The 25,108-nt window shown below is 39.2% G+C and overlaps 2 protein-coding genes across 2 annotated transcripts in view; both read left to right on the top strand.

Annotated features, from left to right (window-relative positions):
- stk17a (serine/threonine kinase 17a) overlaps window positions 1–1,567 on the top strand; it is a 30,267-nt gene extending 28,700 nt beyond the window's left edge. The window contains exon 7 of the mRNA XM_022754053.1: window positions 403–1,567. Coding sequence (XP_022609774.1) covers window positions 403–730 — 328 coding nt within the window. The 3' untranslated portion in view covers window positions 731–1,567. The remainder of the gene's footprint in view (window positions 1–402) is intronic.
- A 16,181-nt stretch (window positions 1,568–17,748) lies between these two features.
- The window catches only part of vopp1 (vesicular, overexpressed in cancer, prosurvival protein 1), a 39,071-nt gene continuing 31,711 nt past the window's right edge, over window positions 17,749–25,108 (top strand). The window contains exon 1 of the mRNA XM_022754106.1: window positions 17,749–17,991. Coding sequence (XP_022609827.1) covers window positions 17,941–17,991 — 51 coding nt within the window. The 5' untranslated portion in view covers window positions 17,749–17,940. The remainder of the gene's footprint in view (window positions 17,992–25,108) is intronic.

Below are 25,108 nucleotides of genomic sequence, written 5' to 3'. Positions count from 1 at the left end.
ACTTTCATCAAAATAACTGCAGCTCCTGTGATTTGGATATTGCGATTTAGCCATATTGTGATTTTGATTTGGTTAATTTGAGCAGCTGAGCTGTGACAGTGGATATAATGACAAGTGCGTTAACGAGCTGCTGTATTAATGATTGTAAAACAGGCGCTGGAGAACTGACTCTCTGCCTCTTAATTAAATATTGCTGTTCTTTTACAGAGACATAATTTTCAAATATTTATTTTCTCACATTCTTTAAATCAAAAAAGCCTCAGGACCTTAAGTGAAGCTTTGGTGACCCCTAGTGGACATCACAGACGCTGAGGTCGTCACACAGGCCTCAGTTTCCATGTGTTCAACACCGCTGTATTGATGTGTGTGTGTGTGTGTGTGTGTGTGTGTGTGTGTGTTCAGGGACCGGGCCACGGCGGAGCAGTGTCTCAAACACCCCTGGCTTCAGTCCTCAGAGTCTCAGGAAACCCAGACGGTGGAGCAGATCCTCCCAGTGGAGGAGCAGGAGGCGTCCAGCACCACCAGCAGCACGACCGCAGCCGAGGAGGAGGAACGCCCAGTGACGGAGGAGCTGATCGTCATGGCCGCTTACACCCTGGGTCAGTGCCGCCAGTCCTCCACCTCGGAGAAAGAGGCTCTGGCCGCCGAGCAGAAGGCCATCTCCAAACGCTTCAAGTTCGAGGAGCCCTTCAGCGCCCTGCAGGAGGTCCCTGGGGAGTTCATCTACTGACCCCGCCCACCACACGCACCGCCAGCCTCCTGCAGAGGAAAAGTTAGTGTTGTCACGGTAACAAAAGTAAACCTGCTTATTCAAACTCCCCTCCATATATACTGTACGTTTGTAATCAGATGCTGTTGCACAGTCAAACTGATTTCATTTAAGAAGTTGGACTTTAAGTGCATTTTTTAAGAGCCCACTTACATATTTCTCCCATAATGCATCACCTTGCTTGACACCCACCACACCCCAACGCAGCTACAGTAGATTTATGTCACTTGTATTTCATTTGGTTTGCTGTTGTAGTTTTCTTTACCCCTGAATAACTGACCAAATGTCGACAGGTGTGAGACATTTCCACGAGCTACTGTGAATTTGGAAATTGAGCTTTGAAGAGTGAGGTCGTCTTTTTGATGGAGGGAGGAGTCCATCACAGAGAGGCAGAGGGACAGAGGCTGAATCCAGATGTCCAGCTTCCAGACTGGGACTTTAAATCTGAGAGGAAAACGCTCCATGACAGTTTAGAGTAAAATGTCTTGGATGTTATCACTCCCAAAATCTTAACATGTGATTTAAGTCTTAAGTTTTAAATTTACGAGTTGTGTGCAATATAAAGTCTCAATACATAGATATATTTATAAATAAAGAATTTAAAAAAAGATCATAAGTTCGTCTTTGACACTGGAAACGGTGTCGACAGAACTGTCTCACCACAAGGTCCAATTGGTCGTCGTTCTGGAGCTTTTGATCATGTGATACAATCTTTGATCTCCAGTTGTCATGGAAGGAAATTCAATTAAAATTTGATCTGTACTTCAGTGACAAGTGGGCAACAACAACATCTGCTGATGACCAAAAGCTCCAGAACAGCTACTAAATGGACCTCATGGTGAGATTGTTTCAAATAAACAATAAATAAATATTTGTTCTATATATCTAAATTATGCTAAAATATTAATATTGATATTAATGTCACATCCATGGGGCTAAAATGTGGAGGTAACATTCAGAACAGTCTGATGAGGTCTAGACCTGCAGCAGACTCTACAAGTCTCTGGACTTGTGGGTCTGCATGTGCAGGGTGGTCTGGACATGTGGATTCAACCAGGGACAAACCCAGAGGAGCAGAAAGTAGAGCAGAGCGCACAGCCACCCAACACACCGAGCAACATGTTGCTTCAGTTTCAGTGTTATCCCTCAGACAGGAAGTGCTTAAAGCCACATACGAGCACTTCACACACACTTTGTGTCTTGTGTAAGAGGGGAAAGTTCTTTCCTAATAAGAGCCTGATTGATACTGGATTTTTAGGCAAAGCCTGATAACAGCTTTTACAGAGTTAAAAAAAAAACAAACAGCTTTGATAATAGAATAAATAACTGTGACCAGGATATGTACTGAACAGGAGATTTGACAGTGTAAAAATGAACTTGTCAGCAGTGAGATTAACTGTGTAATGGAGACACTGTTTCTCATAGACTTTACGTCATAGGAATGACGTGCAAGTAAGAATCACTTTTCTGGGCTCAGGGTAAGTTTTACAAATGATATACAGATAGTCAACAGCTTACAGACATCTCTATTACAGCGATGGTCTGTGGGGAAAATGCATTTTTGAGCTGCAGGGAATTTGTTGTCATTGCAATACCGTGAGCGACCACTGGGCAAATTGGCAGTAATTGGCTGTGTTGTCATTTTTCCAGCTGAGCTCCACCCACTTCAAACCAGTGAGAGAAGCCCAGGTAAAGACAGAAAACTTAATGTGCAATGAACACTGTTCTAACTTTGAAACTACTAGATGTTGTGTTCATGTTAAACCTTCATCACTCATAATAAACCTAGTCAAGTCCAGAAATTACCAGACAGCCAATCAGGAGAGAGAACTGTTAGCAACCATTGTCTGAGTCCTAATTCTCCGGCTCTTGTGTGAAAACACAGGGGAACACTGAAATTAAACCATCATGTTTTGATGACGGGGCAGAGGGCATTCTGGGAAACGAGACGTCACAGAATAAAGTAGAAAAAAAGACAAGTCGGGTTTAAAGAAACTAACAAACGAACTCCTGCCACTGACACCAGACGACAGGGAGAGCTTGTCTCTGTCGTGACGGTGCAGGAGACGCTGAGAGCTCCACTTTGCCAGGTGGAAACTCTCCACAGTAAAAACTGTGTATATAGAAACAAATACAGGTCCAGTCATCATATATGTGCATGTGTACTGATGACTGAGGTGATTTGCAGTTGGGACTGTTTGTCACACTTGCTTCAGAACAGTGAGGAGGAACTCACTTTTCTTACTCTTTTCATGATTTTTGAATTCAGAAGCCAAATCTGTGTCGATTTCTGTCCATTTCCTCGTGTTTGCTGCTTTTCCTCTGAACAGAACCAGCTGCTCCGAACTCAACCCTGTTTGTATCTTCTCTTTTTTTTATTTTGTATTTTTGGTGCCATGCTTGGAGATAATATTTGATTATTTTAACTCTTGCTGTTTTTATTTCAGGTGTTTCTGTGTAATATTGCAAATATCTGAGACAGAATTTTGGAGTTTTCTAATTCTGTGTTAATGATGCAGATGTTGTTGTTTTTAAGAGGTGCGTACTGTTTAAAGAGCCATGTCACATACTCCTCTCACACTGAGGACTGACCCCCCGCGGTTCAGCTCTCTCTGAAGCAATAAAGACAGATCATTTTAAACTTGTACGTGTAGACAGTGAGCACTCTACACTTCCACTGGATCTGTACTGTAAATTTGTGTCTATGAAACAATAAGCTGTTACTATGGGAACAGATTTGTACATGAATGTCCCCTACTGTAAATAAACATTTCGAATGCGTGTTGAGTATTTCACTTGTCTTTTGTGATCAGAGCACAGAGAGTGTGTTTTGGCGGCCATTTGTATCTCAGCAACATGATTACTGAGGCACTGACTGATACTGACCAACACATTAAACCCGTTTACATTTACATTCATTAGTTGTTACAAAAGCACAAGAAAAAAATTTAAATGGCAAGTTCCCTAAGATGCAGAGGATGCCAGTGTCAAAATCTAGTTTTAAATTTTTTATATTAGTATATTAATATAAGTTAATTAATCAATCAATCAATCAATCATACTTCATTTGTTTAGCACTTTTCATACAAACAATGTAACACAAATTGCTTTACAGAATAAAAGCAATAAAAAAAAACAACCCCTCACACACACACACACACATACGTTAATACACAGAACAATAAATGACCAAGTAATAAATAACAATAAAAATAAAACAAAAATAACAAACTGAGGAAACGATGAAGACTGGAAAAGCAAAGATAACAACAGAGTGATAAAGATAAAATAAAAAACTAAAACAGAGGAGATACAGTATATTTAAGTGAGTAAAACCTAGAAATAAAAGGTAGGATATTAAAGATAAAATGAAAACAAAATGGTGAAGATAAAATTATCAAATGTTAAAAGAGATGTTTGCCAGAAATAAAAGTAGAATTAAAATACATAACCAGAAATAAAAGTAGGGTATTAAAAGGAAAACAATCATAGAATAAACATACCAGTAAAACAGCTTAAAATATATAAATAAATAAAAAGATAAATAAATTAAATTCAATGAAAAGACAGACTAAAAAGGTGATGCGTATCCTGGAAACAGTTGTTTTATCACTTATTACAAACTTATGTGTGTGTGCACATATATATATATATATATACATATATATAAACTCACCTGTTTACATTTTACTATAAACTAAAGTTTTGCATAATTGTGGGCGTGGCCTCTTTGGGCCACAAGTGGGTGTATTCAGTCCATTAGTTGTCTGCTCGGGGTCACTGCAGCTAACATGAACTAGTGAATGTAACCTGTCGGCCATGTTTGTGACGTTGGGGAGAAATAATACGCTGAGGAATAACGTGAGGAAGTCTGTCTTCCTGTTTTCTGTCTGTCTTCAGAGGTGAGTGAAATTCCGTTTATACGTTAGCACTAATTAGCAGGTATCAGTGTCTGCATTCACCATACCTAGCCTATTAGCTTAGCTTGTTAACTAGCTAAGTAGCCAGCAAATGAATTAGCCTTGGGTTAACCTTCGAGCAAGACACCTAACTGTGCTAACGATGCTAACGGGAGTGTCGGCATGTTATTTAACCGACATGTCGCTCCACACACGCCCCACCTCTTTGCCCATTCCTGGATTAGGCGGGAGTTAGGTGGAGTCAGGTACAGCCAAGATGGCAACTGCAGACGTCCATCTTTATTTACAGTCTATGGCTGTGGTGGAAAAGTCAAAATAATTTAATTGCTTAACCACTTTTCCTTGACCTCAATGGAAAACATCATGAGGTCAAGGAAGGTTGAGAAGGAGAATTCATCAGGACTTAGGAAAACAAACCTACACTAAGATCTTTTAAAAACTATCTTAATTTATAACACATGGAGAATAAATACTCCTTTCCTAACCACAAAAACAGAGGGGACAGGACTGAAATGTTGAAATAAGATGACATGAAAGGAATAGACAAATGGAGGAAGAAGGAAAATTTTATAATTAAATATGAATAAGGAACTGAGCAAGAGATCAGAAGAAATTATATTCATACATAAGTACATAGTTTCCTGGCATAGACGCTTTTGACGTTTTCATACAGTTATTAATTAAAGAAAATTCATTTTTAATGCATTCCACAATGGGAGGGGCTATAGTATTATTATTATAGTATTTTGTTTTGATTACTATATTGTTAAGTAGAAATTAAATATATTTGTTTTTCATGATGACTCCTAACTGGACAAATTTGAAAGAGAAGAGATCTATATTTATGGATTTGGCTTCATTAATGAGGGTCTGCCGAGGTGAAACTACAATCCTGTGTCTCTTTATAAGTATTGGTGCCAAGGAATTATGGGATGGCATTTTCTCTTTTCCTTTTGTTAAGAAAGGTCCAGTGTTTCCTAAGCTAAAGGTGATAAGATAAGAAGCTCTGAAGCTCCTCTCCTTATCATTTAGAGAATTGGACCACCGCAGATACATCCGGGTCATTTCACTCAGTTGGGAAACTTCCTAAGCAAAAAAGACTTTTCGACCGCAGCCTATGAATAAACTCAAATATAAACAGGATTTCTCTCATCTAAAATTATAATTACACAATGTAAAGGCTTTTTATTGTTTCCTATGGTGGAATAACATGAGAAAAAATATATTTTTTGTGGACATTCCCTTGTCACAGCAGCACAGAGACATGCTGAGAGGTAAGAGAACAGATAAAGAAATATGTGAATGAAATTGTTAAAAAAAAAAATTAAATTAAAAGCATACAGTATATAAACTACAATACCTTAGACTATGTAAGTGAATTGCGCAATTATTTAGCGAAAGGAGTCAAGATAGCCATGATGTGTGAACTATATATACAGTAATATACACGCTACACAATAATAATACAATACCATGTAGAAGTCAGAGAGTATTATGATATTACATATAATATGATAATATAAAAGCATAATTATAATGATAATTATAGCAATAGTAAAAATATGGAATTGTTATTGTTGTGATATTGTGATATAGTTATATATAACTATATAATATAATAATAATGTTTATTTTTGTGGGCTTATGCATAAATACTTTTCAGATTCAGATGTCATTTTTCAAACTAACACAGTTTCCATGTTTTATCACTTCATAACTTCTAATAAATATTAGAAATATTACAAATACTGGACATTTTCAAGAGACCAATATCATTCGCAGCATCCACTGGAATAAAAGGTCAAAGGTCATCATCTGCCAGGAGTCAGTGGACGACCGCAGGATACAGGAATTTCACCTCTGACACCAGAGACCATCTCCCCACATATACAGCTTAACCACCAACTGATCAACTCCATCTGCTGAGGAAGGCCATGAGATGTGACTGAAAGCTCCAGAATATTTCCAGTAAGTGGATATATTAATACTATTATTCTTCTCTCATTTTATTGTTTTGGTTTGAGGGGTAATTGATAGTAGATTATTTCTGTCATTAGTAAATTCATTAACCTGGACAAACCATGACAGTTCACTTATTGCTGAGCTGCAGCTTTAGCTCAAGTGGCCACTAGATGGCAGCAACGGTCCACAGATTAGAGGCCTGGTGGACATGATCATAATGTGAGTGAGATTGAATTGATTTTCCTCGAGAAAATCAATAACTGATTATTCTAGTGTTTGAAGGCCTGTGTGGTTTGTTTCAGAGAAGATATTAATTTGTTGAAATGTCAAGTAATATTGGCAAACAGCAAAGTAACGTGAAAGGAGAAGGTAATTAGGGTTTTAATTATAAGTCAGGTGTTAATTCCCACAATTTCAACAGTAAAACAGACACTGAGTACACAGTAGATGGAAACAATAATTACTGAATCAAGTGACAAATGAATATGTATGAAAATATGTGCAATACAGTCAGATGATATAATCTATAAACAACTAAAATGAAAATTCACCACTAAACTACAGTTTTTTTTGTAAAACATAAAACAACATTGTTTCAGTCACAGTCTCAAACACACCTCTTAAAGCTGCATACAATCAATCAATCAATCAATGTTTATTTGTACAGCACTTTTCATACAGGTTAGTGCAGCTCAAAGGGCTTCAGATGACTGACGAGGGAAAAAGAAAAAGACAATTTAAGTAAGATAAGATAAAATAGATTAAAAGCTGCAGTAACATCAGCAAACAAAAAAAAACATAAGAAAATGAATAATAAAAGAGCAGATAAAATACAAAATAAAAGAACTGTCTGCTTGTTTGCTGTAAACTCCACATCAGTAACTACAGAGTTTAATTTGTACCAAAGACACCTGACATTCAGCATCAAAGTTCCCAGGATTCGATTCTGTTCTGACGCACGCATCAGTACATTTCTGCAGTGTTAATGTTTCTGTGGAGGTCAGGCTGAACCCGCAGCAGCAGAAAACCAAACGGAGATCGAATCAGTTTAACAACAGGACAAACTGAAAACACAATCAACGTACAGACGAGTCTGAAGGTCGTAAACAATCCGACAAGAGACGAGGAAGTTTGAGCAGCAGAGAGAAGAGGAGCTTCAGAGGAGGAAAACAAATCTCTAACCAGCTGGACGCAGCTGTGTTTTCACCTGCTGTTACTCACCTGAGAATCATTTTCCAGCAGTAATTATCGGTGATACTGTTTGACATTCATTTGACAGTTCAATTAGTGTTTGATAGTTCCATTAAAATGATTATTTTTTTATTTCAGTTGATGTCTTTCTTAATGTGCTTGATTTTAATCCTCTCCCAGGAGTCTTTGCAGCATCGCCACTGCTGCTCTCTCTCCCACTTTAAAAACATCTTCAGCCAGATGTCATTGGTCAGTGCGCTCTGGCTTCTGTAGCATAGCAACACAACATCCCGATTCTTAACTCTAATTGGCTGCAGGGTGTGTTACATTTTCAAATCAGTGCGCAGCTGTGATGCAGCAGCCTCATCAACATGCTGAATACTCTGAATAACCAGAGGGCGACTGCTTTCAGCTTTACCTCGGCCACAGACAACAGGCTGGTGAATGTCATCAGTTTTATTGGACAAATTAAAATATTGAACAAATTAAATATTGGGCTAACCAAACCAAATACATAAAAAAGATGAATAATATAATAACTTATAATATATACAATTAAACACTTAAATATACAAGATATTAAATACAAATACAAAAAGTAGCAGCATCATTGGATCTTTCTGGAATAAAATTCTGTAGATCTGAGCTGATTAGACTTTAAGGACTTTAATTAGCTAATTAGAATTTATAATGAAGCAAGAGCAGAACACAAAGCCATAGAACAGTTTACCTCTAAATAAACTCTTCCTGTTGTCTTCTGCCCACTGCTTATTCTGTAAAACTGGACTTACTGGGAGCTGTACTGGGAGCTGTACTGGGAGCTGTGGCCTGAGCCCACTCTGCTGCTCTGCTCCTCCTGTCTGTTGCCTGTATTTGAAACATCTGGATTTTTCTGGATTTGAACTTCTTGTGTCTGAGCTCTTCAGACAGTTGTTGTTGTTGTTTTTAACTTTATTATTCATATAGTGAGTCAGTGACAGTCGTCTGCTGCCTCTGTTTAAACCATGGTAAAGATACAAACACATAAACGGTAGTCGAGTCAAGTGTCAAGTGTTTAGAGGACGAGACTCAAGTCGAGTCTCAAGTCACTGTGGATGCAATTTAAGTGCGACTGGAGTCCAAGTCGCAAACTCAAGTCCCCGTCTCTAATCTGGCGTCTCTCGACATGTGACATTACTTATGAACCAAACTTGCAGAACCCAGGATATTAGCAAGTGTTACGCAAAAACACATGAAGTATCTAACACACATGCAGCTTGTACATCCGTCTCATTCTCGTGGACACGATAGCTCAATAATGCCTTGATCAAACTTCTTCAAATTCGGCACAAACATTCACTAGGACTCAATGACGAATTGATTAGATTTTGGTGGCTAAAGGTCAAAGGTCAAGGTCACGGTGACCTCACAAAACAGTTTTTAGTGTAACCCAAGAATGCAATTATGACAAAATTTCACATAGATGGTAAATATTTGATATGACTCTAGATAAACAGGGATGTAAACCAGGCAGTAACTCTAGTTAGAAGTGGGATTATTTTCTTTTTCTTTATCTTGATTTTCCTGTCCTGCTGTTAATCCTTTACAATGGTAATGTGGCCCCCTGAGACACAGTGAAATAGCTGACTAATTTTCCTGAATTGTGCTGCAAATCTCTGCTACATGGACTGGAGTGTTTACACCCTCTGATACCCAGTAATTACTACATCAGGGTTCATTTGTCTGGGGGCACTGCTGGAAATGAAACAGATGAAAGACTGAAGCACTGAAGAATTAGTTAAAGTGGATCTGTGTGTGTGTTTTTGTGTTTGTGTGTGTGTTTTCTCCCCAGAACATTTTTCCTGTTAGCATTCCTGCAGTCTCTTTGCCAAATAACAAGTGTCTGCAGCAGAGCAGCAGACCCACATTCAGCCCTCTTCCCCATAAGGATTTAAAGCTGCAGACTAAACTACTTTATGGAAGATTTGAAATGACTAAATAGAAATAAATCAAAGCAGTAAAGTGAAAATTACGTGAAAATTCTCAAATATTTTTTATCCCGTTATCTCGAGATAGCAAAGCTTGTATCCCGAGATAACGAGATATTATCAGGAGAAAACTATTTCGAGTGATCCTCACACACTAGGTCGCCGTAACTCTCCTCCTTAGCAACAATCCTTGGTAACTCGTTAGCTGAGGAGGAATGATCTGAAAGTAATCTATGAAAAGTGTGATTTCTGCCCTCGGTTTAAATACTGTCTGATGCTTTGATCATTGTGTCGTCCTGACATCTTCACTTCACAGCTCTGGAAGTTTCCATCTGCATCTGATTAACAAAGTAATTATAATGAGAAAACAAGCTTCGTTATCTCGAGATAACAGGAAAATTATCTTGCTGTTGTTCCACTCTGCAGAGGACAAACATATGGAGAAGCCCAGCAGTGTGTGTGTGTGTGTGTATGTGTGTGTGTGTGTGTGTGTGTGTGTGTGTGTGTGTGTGTGTGTTACATTGCAGCAGATACTGACACTGTCTAATTCTCTGCAGATTTGGATTAATTTTCATTCAGTATTTTAAACTGAACATTATAACCATCATGAAGGAGGATTTATTGATGAACTGTTTAATTAAACATCAGTTTTAGCTGAATGTCTCTAATAAATCACCAACTGACTGTATATTTGTAATTATCTGTTGTATGCAGAGGCGTCAAAGTGCCTGACTGGGATTTATTGGTTGGTTTTAGTGCTGTTCTCACCTGGGAACAGGGAGAACTGGCTCTTTGCTCTTTAATTTAATAGTTTAATCATGTAATTTATGATTAAAACTATTAACTTTTTGGCCCCTTAATACTAATCAGCCATGGTCTGAATGTCTCAGTCTCTCTGAGTATTGTTGCTGACCATGGTCATCCCTTCATGGCCACAGTTTACCATCTTGTAATGGCTGCTTCCAGCAGGATAATGCTCCATGGGAAGTGATGCATCATGTCAACATGTTTCCAACATCTGGGGGAATCTGTGACATGAAGAACTGAGGCTGTTTGAGAGCAGAGGGAGGAGTTTGGTGTTCCTAATAAAGTGCTCTGTGGGTGTAGAACGTATGTAGAATATAGTGCTGTCTTCACAGACCTGTCGGGCACTAAACTGTACTATACAGAATATAATTATTTATTGTCACGTAGACTTCGTATCCCAGCAAGCATGGAACGTCAGAAGGATGTTGGACTCTTTGCATGGAGGTCAGATGTTTTGATCATGACCAGAATATTGGTATTTTATGTCAATATGGCGTTGGCAACACAACTTTAAGCCAACAAAATATCAATCAGCTGTCGTCAGTGTTCTGCATCAAATTGATGTTGACTTTATCCTGACATTGAATTTTTTGTCACCTAACGTCACAACCTTCATGCAACCAAATATCAAGATCTAACGTCGTTAGCAAGCATCGACCTCCAGGGCTGAAAACTGAAGCACCAACCCTGAAGAACCAGAAGCTGCAGTTCCTCTAACGACCACTAGAGTCTGGCTCCAACAGTGAGTCAGTCCCCATAGACTCCCATGTTAAAATGTCCAACTTTACAGCAGAAATAAACATGTTTACAGCCTGGTACAAAAACTGTTTTGGTCTCTAGAGATAATTTCCTCCTTCATGACACCTGTTTATATAACTCATCTGTTTATATAACTCACCTGTTCACATTTTATTAAGGACTACAGTTATGGAGGATTGAGGGCGTGGCCTCTCTGAGTGACAGGTGGGTGAGCATATACCCACCCATATATAGTCTCAGAAAGAAAGAAAAGAAAGATAATCTTTAGAATTAATCATTATCAACATCTGAGGCTGTCGGTCACAACATGGCTGCAAATGAATAGGTGCATTATTGTAGATCTTCATGTGCCGTGAAGAAGCACACGCTGTGATCTGCAGCTCTCGTATATCAGCTTTTCAACATGGAAATCCGTCTCCATGATTTTTGTAATCATAAATATTATTGTGAGCTGAATGAAATATCACCATGACATTGTTATGAAGTGGGATTTAATACAAAAAGATAAACAACTGAAAACGACTGATGATTCATTTTTCATCACTTCTCAATAATTTGGATGAAAGATGAAATATTAAAAGTTGTTTCTGCTGTTTATGACAAATGACAGATTTTATTCTAGATCTGTTTTCATCACATATTATTATTCTCTCACTCACTCCATCATGTGCACACGCACACACACATGCACACACACGCACGCTCGCTCGCTCGCTGCTGGGGGTTTCCATATGTTTGTCCTCCACAGCGTGGAACAGCAGAGGAGTGTAAAGGCTCATCACACACACAGCGGGACGTGAACTGGAGCGTCTGGTGGCGGCAGACTGACATCAGTGGCGAACACGCAAACACATAGCGTGAGGCTGGTGTAATAACAGGCTTTCATACAGGCCACACCCTGACAGCAGGTGTTGGGATGTTTACACAGGTGATGGCAAACACCTGATCCCACGCTTGTGTCAGTGTCAAATCCAAAATATCCTGTAGTCTTATTATTTAAACCAGCTCCTGGTAGATTTATTGTTATCATCTCTGATGTCGAAGCTCTGATTAGAAGAACAGAGTGAAGTGTAGAAGGGAAACATCATCTCTATGTTCCCATGGTTCTATGTTCTGTTGTTCTAATATAGCTCTTTTATATTTTAATCTGTTTTAACAATACGTCCTTTTATTCTATGAATACTTTCTGGATTGTTTTCATACTTTTAGTCTTCAGTGTTTCCTCAGAGAAAATCAATGAGATTCTCCAGAGTTTCCTCAGTTCCTGTTGTTATTGTCTTATTGTAATTTACTTATTTATTGGTCATTTATTGTCGTGTGTGTAAATGTGTGTGTGTGTTGATTGTTCTGGTCGGCTGGTAACTAATAATCAAGGTTGCATGCGCAGCAGAATGTGATCACAGAGTCTAACACCAGCATTTTTAGTGTTGATGAAGCAAATTGCTAGAAACCAGTAAAGTTACTGGTTGGACGTGAAGTTCAGAGACGTCTAGACAATGTTAGCGCTTGTAGGAAGTGAGATGTGACCCGCTTGTGTCCCATACGATCGACTGGCAGCACGGGTTAAAATCACAACAGCTCCATTCACACAAGTTATATCAGTTCCAGATGTTTGTCATCAAAACGTACCAGACATGAGATTTTTCAGCCATTAACAGCTGATATTTGTTCCCCTGCTGTCATTTTACAACGTGACAGGCCCTGACCGTGAATTGAGGTGCATTTTTCATCAGTTACTTATTGATTTTTTTCAAAAACAATTTCATCACATGCCCAACAGTGTCGCAAGAGAAACAAATTAACTTGAAGAAAAATTACAAAAACAAACAAATATGTCCAAATGTAAAGGCTGAATAGCCTTAGTAGTAGACTTTAGTATAAGTGTGAATTTGATGTTTGTTCAAGAGACACAGAGATTTCAGCAATTTATCAAATTGATTGTTTTTAAAATACTTGTATCACATTCACTTTTTGGAGCCTTGGCTCTGTTTGGGGCAAATCAACCTGGGACATTATTGGGTTTTTAAAAGTAATGTAGGAATGAAAATTATTTTGAAGTGATATTGTCAATTGATTTTCCACCTTTTATCTAATTATAATCAAAGCCATAAACCAAATACAGCTGATAGAAGCACAAGAACTAAACTTGGATTGTTTTAGTCACTGTGGTTTGGAAATACATCTCTCAAAACTAATTTCCAAATGCAGATGATTCACAACAATTAGAAACACAAAGCACAAACGAATTGTTCACTGTTGTAGTCGCTGTTGATGAAATACAGAGTCTGTTGCTCGTATAGTTGGTCTGGGATCGTAGCTGAAGTGACCTGTAAACTGTAACGTCATTACTTATCTGTTGCTGTGCTTGGTGTGTGTGAGTGAGTGTATGTGTGTGTCACTGTGTGTGTGGTCACGTTGACCTGAACACTGTATGAAGGGCTGTGCGGGGGCGTTGTTGCTTGTGTGCTCACAGAAAATAAGAAAAGGCCGTTTCAGGTTGAAAACGGGTCAATTTGACCCAAACAACACATTAGGGTTAATGTATTTACATACACACTCAGCTGGTAGTTTGTTATGAACACCTAGCTTAAAGTAATGGTGTCCAATGCAACAGTGCAGCAGTGAATGTGACCTTCATGCAGGTTTTAATGTTCAGTTTTTATTGAATCTGTTGTAGACGATGTTGATTCAACTGAATGATCATTTTAGAGGATGTAGTTTGTGGTGTTGCTGAATTGTTAATTGAATTTTAATAAGATGTTTTTGTCATTTAGCCTCATTGATATAAATGGGATGGGCACAAATAATAGAAACACCTGTTTATATAATGAAATACAGTTCAACAACATCACAAACTGCAGCCTCCAAAATGACCATGAAGTGTCATGAAGGTATGATTGGTGTACTGTGGTGTATTTTCTGTACCAAAACATCATAACTCTCCCGATTGATAAGGAAATTTAGACAGAAAATGAACCTGAATGAACTCAAAGAGAAGGAAAATTAGAAAAAGGTTCAATCTGCCCCAAAAGCTCAGGTGTTAATAATGAAATTAATGATGACTTCAATTTACCTGCTACCTTCAGGGTCCTGGTATCATGCATGTTGACTCACAGTCATCGACTTCCTAGTAACACCTGCCCCTGTTCATGGGACATGTGTTGGTCACTGGTAGGCCAGTGTGTGTCACATGACTTAGTCTTGACTGTGGTTCCTGGTGGTAGACCCATTCAGACTGTGTGTTTCCTGCTCTGTTTGAACAGCCACTCCGCAGCCTCCTCAACATCTGTCCCAGCTGCCCGGCTCAGATCAGGAGCTGTCCATGGTGCTGAACCTGAAACGCCCCATTGCCACAACTGACATATGAAGCCCTTCAGAAACACACAGTGTAGTAAAGATCATTAGACAAGGGAGGCAGAGAAAACAATACAGAGCCCTTTGTCACAAGCTATGAGCCATTACAAGCCATTAGAAAAGCAGGCAGCCTCTAAGTAGCTGTTGCCATGTAAAGATTTATATGTATAATGTATAGCTGTATGTCAAAAACTATCCAATTACTTATTGCTCAGCTGTCTGGCAATCAACAGGTATCACTGAAGGAAAGACTGGTGCTATTTTATTTCCATATTTTAGCGGGACAGTTTTGTTTATGGGATCGGTTGATTCAAAATAAAAAAGGATGAATGCCCTGATGGCTTAATGGTTAAGACATGGATCGTAAAATTTCATTGTCCTCAGCCTCTTTGTCTCTCTCCCTATGTTTCCTGTCTGTGTCTACAGCGACTTCCCGTTAAAGGAAATAAATAATGCCCGTTATTATCCTTTTAAAGGATTGTTCTTTAAAGCTGCATTAATCATAATTTTGCCCAGCAGGGGGCAGATGAACTACAAAGAAAACATAGCCTGAGCTATAACAGCCTTATAATGTTTTTGTTTTAATATTCTGCTGACACTGAGCAATATTAAAATCTAGCTGGAGGCCCTTTTATAACCACCTGACAAATGTAAGTTTAATATTCATGTTTCTTTTAGCTATGTTTTGGCGTCGATCAACTGAGTTGTGGTAGTGTATGTAGTGTATTGTGGTAAGAGACAGTGGTGAGACCAAAGTCAGACAGTCAATGTGCCATAAAACCAAAACAAGGAGCTAATTAGCTCCATGGAGCTGCAGAGTTCAAGCTGATTAATGCAACTGTATCACTCTAAAAATACCATGTGTGATTTTGGTGACAGTTCTTCAGGAATGATGTACTTGAATTTGGAAGATGCCTCTAATGGTTATCAAAATCTAATCTAACAGCTAGTTACTCCACCTTAGGCCAACCCCATGTTAATTTGAAAAATGGAACACACAGGAAGTGGTTCCTACAAATTAAATGCAGAAGAGAACAGCTGGAGGTGCGTCTGAGAAAACCTCACATGCAGAAAATGTCTAGTTTGGTAGGACTTGTGATTCTTATTTAAAATGAGATAAAAGCTGTTACTCACAGACTTTCTCATGTATTACTCTGTTTTAGTTTATTACGACCTGTGGCTCGGTCTTATTGTTGGAAGTGATTTTATAGAGCAACAACATCGACATAGGGAGGATGGGTCAACGGAAAGTTGGACTTTTCCCACTTCAGACCAATAGTTGGTGGTGTTTCTTTTTTCCATGACCGTTCCCCAACCTTTACCATGTGTTTACTGTAACCATGACAACAAAGGTCCCTCTGCCACCAGTACACTCCTAAAGGTCATATCAGAGGGTAGGGATAAATTACCTACATGGTTGTTAAGGTTGGAGGACCTCTTGCGACTAACTAAGGTGTTACACATCAGAAAGACCACCTGTGTGCAGACAGTGTCCATTAACTGTGCCGAACAAACCACTGAAGAGACAGAGCGCTGGGTCTTCAAAGTGTAAATGTCTTTACTATGTTCTGTTAATTAGCTCTCAGACTACTCATTACTGAAAGACTCTTTCCTGTATACCTGTCCAGAAAGTATTTGTGTATGTGCCCGGAGACTGCAGTTTCAGGATTTTCAGGACTGCATTTCTAGTTTTTCGGGACACTGGCAGAAACCAAGTTTGGTCTAAAACATATGTGTAGAACAATGCTAACCCTACTCCTACCCTTAACCAATTCACTGGGTGTCGCTGTAGCAACTAGAAATGTTGGGGGTCTTAGGACTGCAGTCCTGAGAGTCTTGAGACCGCAGTCTCCGGTACTACAGAAACATATTACTGGGCTAACTGCAGTACTTGTGTTGGCAAATGGCTAAATGTTAGCCTTTACTCATTAGCACTATAGCTACTTAGTCCTTGCTATTATACCCAGTTTATTCTGAGGTGCACCACCTCCAATTCAAACCCAAGAAGATTTTATACATAACTTTCATCTTAGAATCCAGCGAAGAACGAGTTTTATTCATAAATAAAACGTATACATATTTTTATATATAAAAATACTGTAACACTTTTAGGGAGTGGATGCGGCCCACGAAGGTGTGGCCCTTCGTCATAACTTTCTTGTTACAAAATAATGAGGTTTTAAGTCTCTTGTACTGTTAGCTGTTGAACTGAGCTGAAACCCAACACTTACATTTAACAGTGTAATCCTCAGGCTCTCTGTCAGTGTTGTTGACTGCCATATTATTTTCATTACCAGTGCGCAATGAATCTTGGGATATGTTGGACCATGAAGGATGATCCGTGTACGTGGCGGCCATCGAATTTTCGTTTTGAAATCAGAAAAAAAAACATAATCGGAAACAGCTTGTTTCTAGAATAACATTTGAAAATGACTAAACGAGCCGGTATCTGTTTTTTCTTTATGTGAATGAAAATCATCTTTGTAAATTTTGTGTAGATTTTTTTTGGTGTGACTTGGAAGCTATGGGAAACACACAGTGTACTAACCAACATTAGTGCTCCTGCTAACACAGAATCAAGAAAAAATATTTGCTGGAATTTGAAAATCTCAGACTGATAACTGATAGCTTTTAGGCAAGGCAGATTTATTTTTTATAGCACATAATCATACACAGAGGCCATTTAATGTGCTTAACAGAAATAAATGAAGCATGAAAACAGAAGAGAAAAAAAGCATAATAAGAAAACAGTAGAAAAACAAATTATAAAATAGATAATATCTCATTAAAGTACAAGATTAAAAGATTAATAGCCAGATAATAATGCCAGCTTTGTACTTTTGCTATTTTTTCTGTTTCACTACACAATGAAATTGACAAATAATAATAAACCTGATTGTGTTTGTGTTTGTGTTTGTTTGTTGGGGAGGGGGGTGGGGTTGGGAAAGGGGCGTGGAATAAGCCAACATCACAGGCTAATGCAGCTTCCCACCATGCCATCAATCTCCGTCTGTGGAGCGTCTGACCGTCACCCGGGTTGCTTTCATCCGTCCTGTCACCCGAAGGACTCCGCGTCGGACCGGCTGGGTCGGATCTCTGGGCCTCTCCAGTAGCGGGATGAAAGCGACGTGGTGATTAAAAGGAGCATCTCCTCCCCGTCTCTCTCTTCTCCAGAAGCGGACCCCGGCTTTATTCTCCTACCGGCGGAGACATGAGGAACCCACTGGCCGATTTAGCCCTGACATTCTGGCTATTTCTAGAGGTGAGCGGCGCCGGACGGTAAAACACGGAGCGACGTGTTATTATAGGTGTGATAGACACGCTGCTGTTTCCGTAGTGTTTCCCTTTTGAGTGTATTTGTCATGTAGAGACGGTACATGGTTGTGTCGGGGCTGGTCGCTCTGCACAGCAGCCTGCCGGTGATACGTGCCGCTCGGGATGTTTTCCAAAGCGAAACTGCATTTAAAACTGACATAATTCAATATTAACTCAGTTGGCGCCAAAACCACACACACCACAGAGGACAAATGTGAATATTTATAAAATATATGGCATCTTCTGTTAACTTCGGCATGCAAGTGATCCACTAAGAAACACTGCACGGCGGTGAAATCTTAACTTCTACATCGGCTGCTGCTGCTGCTGCCGCCGGCTCGGCTGTGATGTAAGTCCCTGCATAGAACATGAGAACAAAAACAGAAATGTCAAAAGGGGTAGAGCAGCTGGGAGAGCGTGCATGTGCATGAGGATACTGCAGTTTCATTTCATTGTGTTTGGTGAGTGCAACAGAGGACGGAGGTGGGCGAGCGCAGAGAGTTTACCTGTGATCCTGTCATCCCTTTGTCTTTGTGCCCAGACCCCATAACCACTCACTGGGTTACTGGGCCTGTAGGACACACACACACACACACACACACACACACTCTCACTCTCTCATTACTGTTGTACAGTAGGCAGGAGGCTGAATCCAACTGCAGCCAATGATATTCAGATTTCCTTTGTCTCCTAATATCTTATACAGATGTTTCATACCTACATACCTTTATACTTTTTGTGAAATCATGTGGCTCCAAAGGTTTCCTCTGTTCTCTCTTGACATTTCAAAATGAGTGTAATTTTTTTGGTGGGAGGGGTTTAATTGTCATTTGAGGAGGATGAGGAGACAACAATGGGCTCAAATATTATTCTTATAGGTCCCTGAAGGTAACACGATGTGGTCACATTCCCCGCTCTTTCTGCCAGTCCAGTACCGCGAACACTCATGTCTGTCCATGTATTATTTACTCCCGTCATTATTATTTTATTTCATTCAGCTGACTTGGAGAGCACATCCATTTTGAATGTGAGCCGGCAGCCTGGAGGGAGTCAAGCCCTTAGACCTTGTGCTGGTGCTGCCTTGTTCACTTTGATAAGTGGTTCTGACGGCCCGCGCCTCTGAATTGACGCCTCTGACGTCTCGGTTCATTTTCAGGAGCTCTGACTGACAAAAGTGCGACTCTTTTTTTATGCTTCTTGTGGTGGAAAAGCCTCTGTGGCATTCGAACAGATGATGTTGATTTATACAGGTTTAAAAGCTAATCTGGTGTGTGTTTCGTGTGAGCAAAGGTCTTGTGGAGACAGATTGTAAGTACATTAAAGTCAGATTTATGTCTCCACCTCTGGCAGATTTAGATTCATATCATTATAATTAAATGTCGAGCTTCGGAGCTGCTACACGTTTTCAATTTTCTAATTTCCAGGATAGTAAGAGTTGTGTTTTCACAGCTTTCCAACTGCACTCAGGTGATCCGTACTACTACACATACTGGGTTAAGTGGACTCGTGGGCTCACGAAGGTTTCTCTCATCCACAGCAGTAATATGACAGTGGTTCCCAGCTACGCTAGGCTTATTTTTACCTGAGAATTGCTGAAGAGATGACCGTGTGATGGAGAGAAAAATATCCCTGGTTTAATATCCGGAGGAGGTAGGATCTCAATGCAGAGCAGCCAGTCATAACTTTGGATTTTAGCAGAGCGCCTGGATATCTTTAGAGTGTTATAGTATGTGCAGTATTCTCCCAGGTGTACTGAGTGACATGTTCTCTTATTTATTTATTTATTTATTATAAAGTTATTCAGATAGTGGAGTGAGAGACAGACAGGAAAGTCAGGGAGAGAGAGAGAGGGGATGACGTACCTAAAGGCCACAGGTCGGACACAGGACAGTGTTCAGGGCCAGTTGCACCATAGTGAGTCCTGCCGGTCGGAGTGGTTGGATAGTGTGAACCTTGATTGGGAATCAGGAAGATAATGCATGTGCCAATTCCCACACATACACAGTAGTATATTAAAAATGTGAGTGTTCATGTTTCTGTATCTGTGCGAGGCAGCACGTCAAGTCTGCAGCGGGTTAACAGACAGTGTGACGGGGACCACCGATATTCCAAGCTGTAATATTTTTCTGCATTAAAACACTATTGTGAGATCTGAGCCAATGTGATAATTAGAGACTGCGGAGCTGCTCAGGTGGAGTGCGACCTGATGCCAGAGGACAGACTGTGTTTCTGTCTGAATTAAGCAGGTTTACTCTCTGTACTGTGGTCAGTGAATTTTTTTGAATTATAAAACCTTCAACGGGCTTCAAAAAGATATCTGTGTGACTAAGGGTGGATTTATTCGGTATAAGATAATCAATTGGTTTTATTTTACTCCTGATCTCCACAGGATGCGTTTACTGACCAATACTTTATGCTGGAAATGTCAGACAGAAGTGAGAGTTTAAACTTGTTTAGCCATCTTGGGAAAAGTACTGGAACACATAGAGAGGTGGGTTTGATGGAACCTGTATCAATGAGACTCATTGACGGACCAAACAGAGTTGCCCAACGTATCAAAACATGACTTTACGTTGTACTCGACGTCAAACCGAGCTGAGTGGAAACGTGGTGCAGTTACCTCGGAGAAGGTGCACCAGGTGTATTATGGCTGTTAGTGTGACACTCTGCCGTCTGCTGTGTCACACCAGAGGAGCTGATTGGCCAATATTTCAATAATTGTCTATTTGAAGAGTGTCCTACAAGGCTCCTGCACGACAGCTACATGTAAACAGGAAGACGTTGATTGAAGTGTTCCCTTCTTGTATCGACATAGTTTCTTTTAACCAAGACAACGATCGAGCTACAACCCACGTGTTTATTATTGTAACCATGACGACGGTCCTCTGAGAGTGCTTATTTTAAACAAAGTCATGACCTTTCCCTGTATGGAGGACTGAAACTGCCAAAAAGAATTAAAAAAAACATAAACATAAATCCATAAATAACTTAATATGCCATTAAATGCACCAAGAATAATATAAAAAATAAATAGGCATTAATAAAGTAATAAAATGTGACAATTAAGTACTGTAAAATTTCAAATAAACTGATTTCTGTTTTCATTTGGTTTTTTACCTTTTGTATTACTTCCCCTATTTATTTATTTACTCTCCCATTTAAATGTCCATTTTAGTTATTTATTTATTTATTGCCCTTTGTAGCCCCACCCCCCAATCATTTCCCGCAAACGTAGTTATTTATTTTCATTTTATCATTTATTTCATTATTATTATTTTTATTTAATGGCATATTAAATTACTTATTACTTATTTTTTATTTTGCCAGTTTCAGTCCTCCAAACAAAACTTATATGACTGTAAGATCGTAAAACAATATTTTTTACAGTGATGTTGAACATTTATCTTTACGAGTCAGTCTTACCTGTCTGAGGTCTGGACTGCACTACTCACTGATGCTGTGAATCATATAAGTTCTGATTAAAACTGCAGCTTCTGTGATGTCGACGTGGCTTTTTGAGTTAAATACAGAATGTGGGAGGGATGTATTAAACCTAAATGTCATTAGATCACTATAATCAAAACTCTGAACAGCCACTGTGCAGAAGGAGCGTTTGATTTGTGGATAACTTCACAATGTGAAGTGTTGCAGTCAAACAAATAATGAACTCTGTGTGTGTTTAGAGAGTCAGCTGTTGTATATGACATGAATAGAGCATCAAGTACATGGGCTTAAGATTCATTGGCATCATGAAAGGATTACCATGGTAACCTCTTTATGTGACGGCTATGAATAATGGTTAATGGGTATGATTTTCACTCTGAATAGTTGAATAGCAGTTGAATAGAAAAGCTCTGTAGTGTTGATCTTCTGTGTGACGGGCGCAGTTTGTCATGTGGGTGTAAATAATGTGAATCTTCAACATCAGCTTTAAGTTACCTCTCAATGATGGACTGTGGCAGATGTCAGACATCCATCTGGTTTTCAGGGACATATCATTTAATCATCAGTGGTTATTATCAACTGTAAAATTATAATTATGGTGATTAAAGAGACATGGGATCAGATGGTTGCTGTTTTTGGACATTTTGGAATTTGTGCATCAGACTTTAATTTTCCTAAACAAACAAACAAACAAACAAACATTTGACCAGTGTGGTAGAAGCTTCAGAAACTGTTTCCATGCTGTTGTGTAATACCCCATTTCAGACAGATGTTGGATTAATTTTAGAGGCTTTTTGCCTTTTTTGTGTTGCAGGACACTTTGCAGGATAATTATGAAAGCTCAGTTTGAAATATCTCATGTTACATAATGTCACACAACTGAGCGCCAGGGTTAGGAGAAATTTTACGTCCATTACTGTCCCCGAGGGACTAGGAGACTGGACATTACAGTAACATCTGCAACTCCTCTCTGATTAACCTTTGTGGTTCAGTTATATCCTGTGTTCTGGTCTGCTTTGGTGGTCTCTGATTGTGTCATAGTTTTTGGAAATGCTCCTGTTTTAGCAAAGCAATACATTAGCGTAACATTAGTCATTTTAGGTGTGAACTGTGTTATGCTAATTGATACAAAAGACTTGAAGCTGAAGTATACAAGAGAAAATTTTAAAAAAAAAAAGTGATGGAGGCTAGCAAAAAAAGTTGACTTTATATGCAGCAGATAATCCGCTGTTTGCATATTTAAAGCTCCATATTTTACACCGATGTTTAATTTGAAGTGTTGATCCAGAAGAAGATGTATTTGTGGTTTTAAGAGCCAAAAAACATCTCAGTGTAGTTTTACATCTCCTCTCTCAGGCTTCTCTCTGGAGCTCTAGTAACAACAGGTCTGTGAGCCAATCAGAAGAGAGGAGGCTCTGAGCCTCTCTTCTGATTGGCTGACTGTTTTCTGAGTGATCCAATAAAAATATAGCAGATTTCAGGTAAAAACACTCAGAGAAACCAAATCCTGCAAGGTTTGGATGGTGGGTCCAGGTGGGCGGGGCTTGGTGACTGCTTTGTTGTGACATCACAAAGTTCCAGAAGTCCTGACGGCTGGTTTTAAGGCTCAGTTTCTGAATACAGGCTGTGTGCATTTCTCTGTGGACTGAGGCTTTGATACTTTCACAGTATTAATATAGAAGCTAGACCTGATCTATAATCACACTACACATGGACACAGACCTTTACACTGGAGGAGCTTTAATAATTTGCATTGTTATCATAGATATGCTAACGACAGGCAGTGTGATATCAGTCACTGATAAACGTCACCTGCTTTATTCCTGAGACCATAACTTCGACCTACTATCTTAATTCCATGAAACAACATTTAGCACTGACAGTTTATAATTACATCACACTGTGTGTACATGCACATTAAACAGCCTCAACCTGTTGATGTTGTACCAGCTGGTTTAAAAGCAGTAGTCATTATAACCTAAACTCAATGAGCTGCTTGTGTCTTAATCACTGTTCTCTCTGCTATTTTAAGTGTTTGTGTCTTTTCTAACCTTCTTCTGTTCTTTTCTCTTTTCTGTTTCTATTTCTGTTCTTTGTTTTGATGTTTTATTACCCTCTAAAGCTCTTGACTAAATTTGAAAGTGCAAAGACTTGTAACTTGTGTGAGGTAATCCATCACAGTTCATGTCGTTAGTTACCTTGTTGTGGACATTTGAAGTTACTAGACGTATTGATGTGGCTGCTGTCACAAATTCAAGCCCAGGAAACACAAATCATTTACATTCAAACTGTTTTATTTAATTCTTGTAATAGGTCACAGCAGTACTGTAACAGGGCTTTTAGAAATACTGAGGACATGAGCTCAAATTCCTCTGGTGGAATCCTCTTCCTCCTCAGACGTGTGACTAAAAGAAGCCTGTGGAAATTTATCATTACTTTTTTCTCTTGTTTTAATAATTAATATAAAGGCTCTTCACTGCAACAACTGCTTCTTCACACAGCAAAGGCAGAGATCTTTTTGCCTAAAAGCTGTCAAGATAATATAAATAAATAACATTCTTTTTTCTTCTTCAGTTATTATTCAATTTTATCTCATTGTTATTATCAAGTGGATTTTATTTTCCATTTCATTGTCCGTAAATATTTAAAAAATGTTTGTGATGTTAATTTTATATCAGTTTTTCATGTGGAGTAATTTCTTTGTTGTGAAGCACCTTGAGCTGCATTTCTTACATGAAAGGTGCAAATGAATTTAATTATTAATAGAAGTAGTAAGTCATATAAATACTGAGAATAGATACTGAGAGTAAAAGAATAATCAGTTGTCAGGTTTATACAACCAGTGACATTCAGAATACTAGACAAAAGAGAACAAGACACAGTGTTAGAGTTATTTCTTGCAAGGAGAACGGACAGAGATATGCTCAGTCACAATCTCCAACCGCTCTGAAGCATATTCCGCCGAACCCTTTCTTTTTATTATCTTTGGGCGTTCCCTAGTTACATGAATGTTGCTGCTCTAAAGGGCAGGGGTCACACAGCGGCAACATGATGTACACTCAAATACATTAGCATAACGGTGCATCAACTTTGCAACGTGGGAGGTGAAACCAGCCTAGACTGGGTTCACCTTGGGTGCACTTCCCGTTTTCTCCGAAATAGCTCAAACTCTGGCTGACTTATCAGCCTGCAGACACTCAGCTGTGGTTTCCTGTAAGATAGCTCAAACACAAAGCAGACTGCACACACACCATTAGTATGAAGTAGTTAATACATAATGGTAGACAATATGGTAAAACTTATGTACAATTATTCTATCAAATGTTAAAATCTAATTACAGAATGTCGAACTCTAAATACGCAGAAACAAAACTGACGACGTGACCTTGGCGTCCTCGGTGACGACAACAGTTTTAAGGCGTCGAGATCCAAACAGGATCTCAGGGGCGTGAGGTGAAGCTACTGTGTGATGTAGGGACAGAGGTGCGTCAGTGCGGAAGTTAGTTATTGGTGTTTGGCTCATTGATTTGGCTCGTGAATCAACACAGTCAGCAGTTAAAGCAGCAGCAGCTGAGACACACACACACACACACGCACACACACACACACAGGGTAACGAT

Source organism: Seriola dumerili, unplaced genomic scaffold (assembly GCF_002260705.1).
Source record: "Seriola dumerili isolate Sdu_G_001 unplaced genomic scaffold, Sdu_1.0 BDQW01000216.1, whole genome shotgun sequence".
Taxonomy (NCBI): domain Eukaryota; kingdom Metazoa; phylum Chordata; class Actinopteri; order Carangiformes; family Carangidae; genus Seriola; species Seriola dumerili.
Note: the sequence above shows the minus strand (reverse complement) of the source record. Positions and strands in the feature narration are given on the sequence as shown.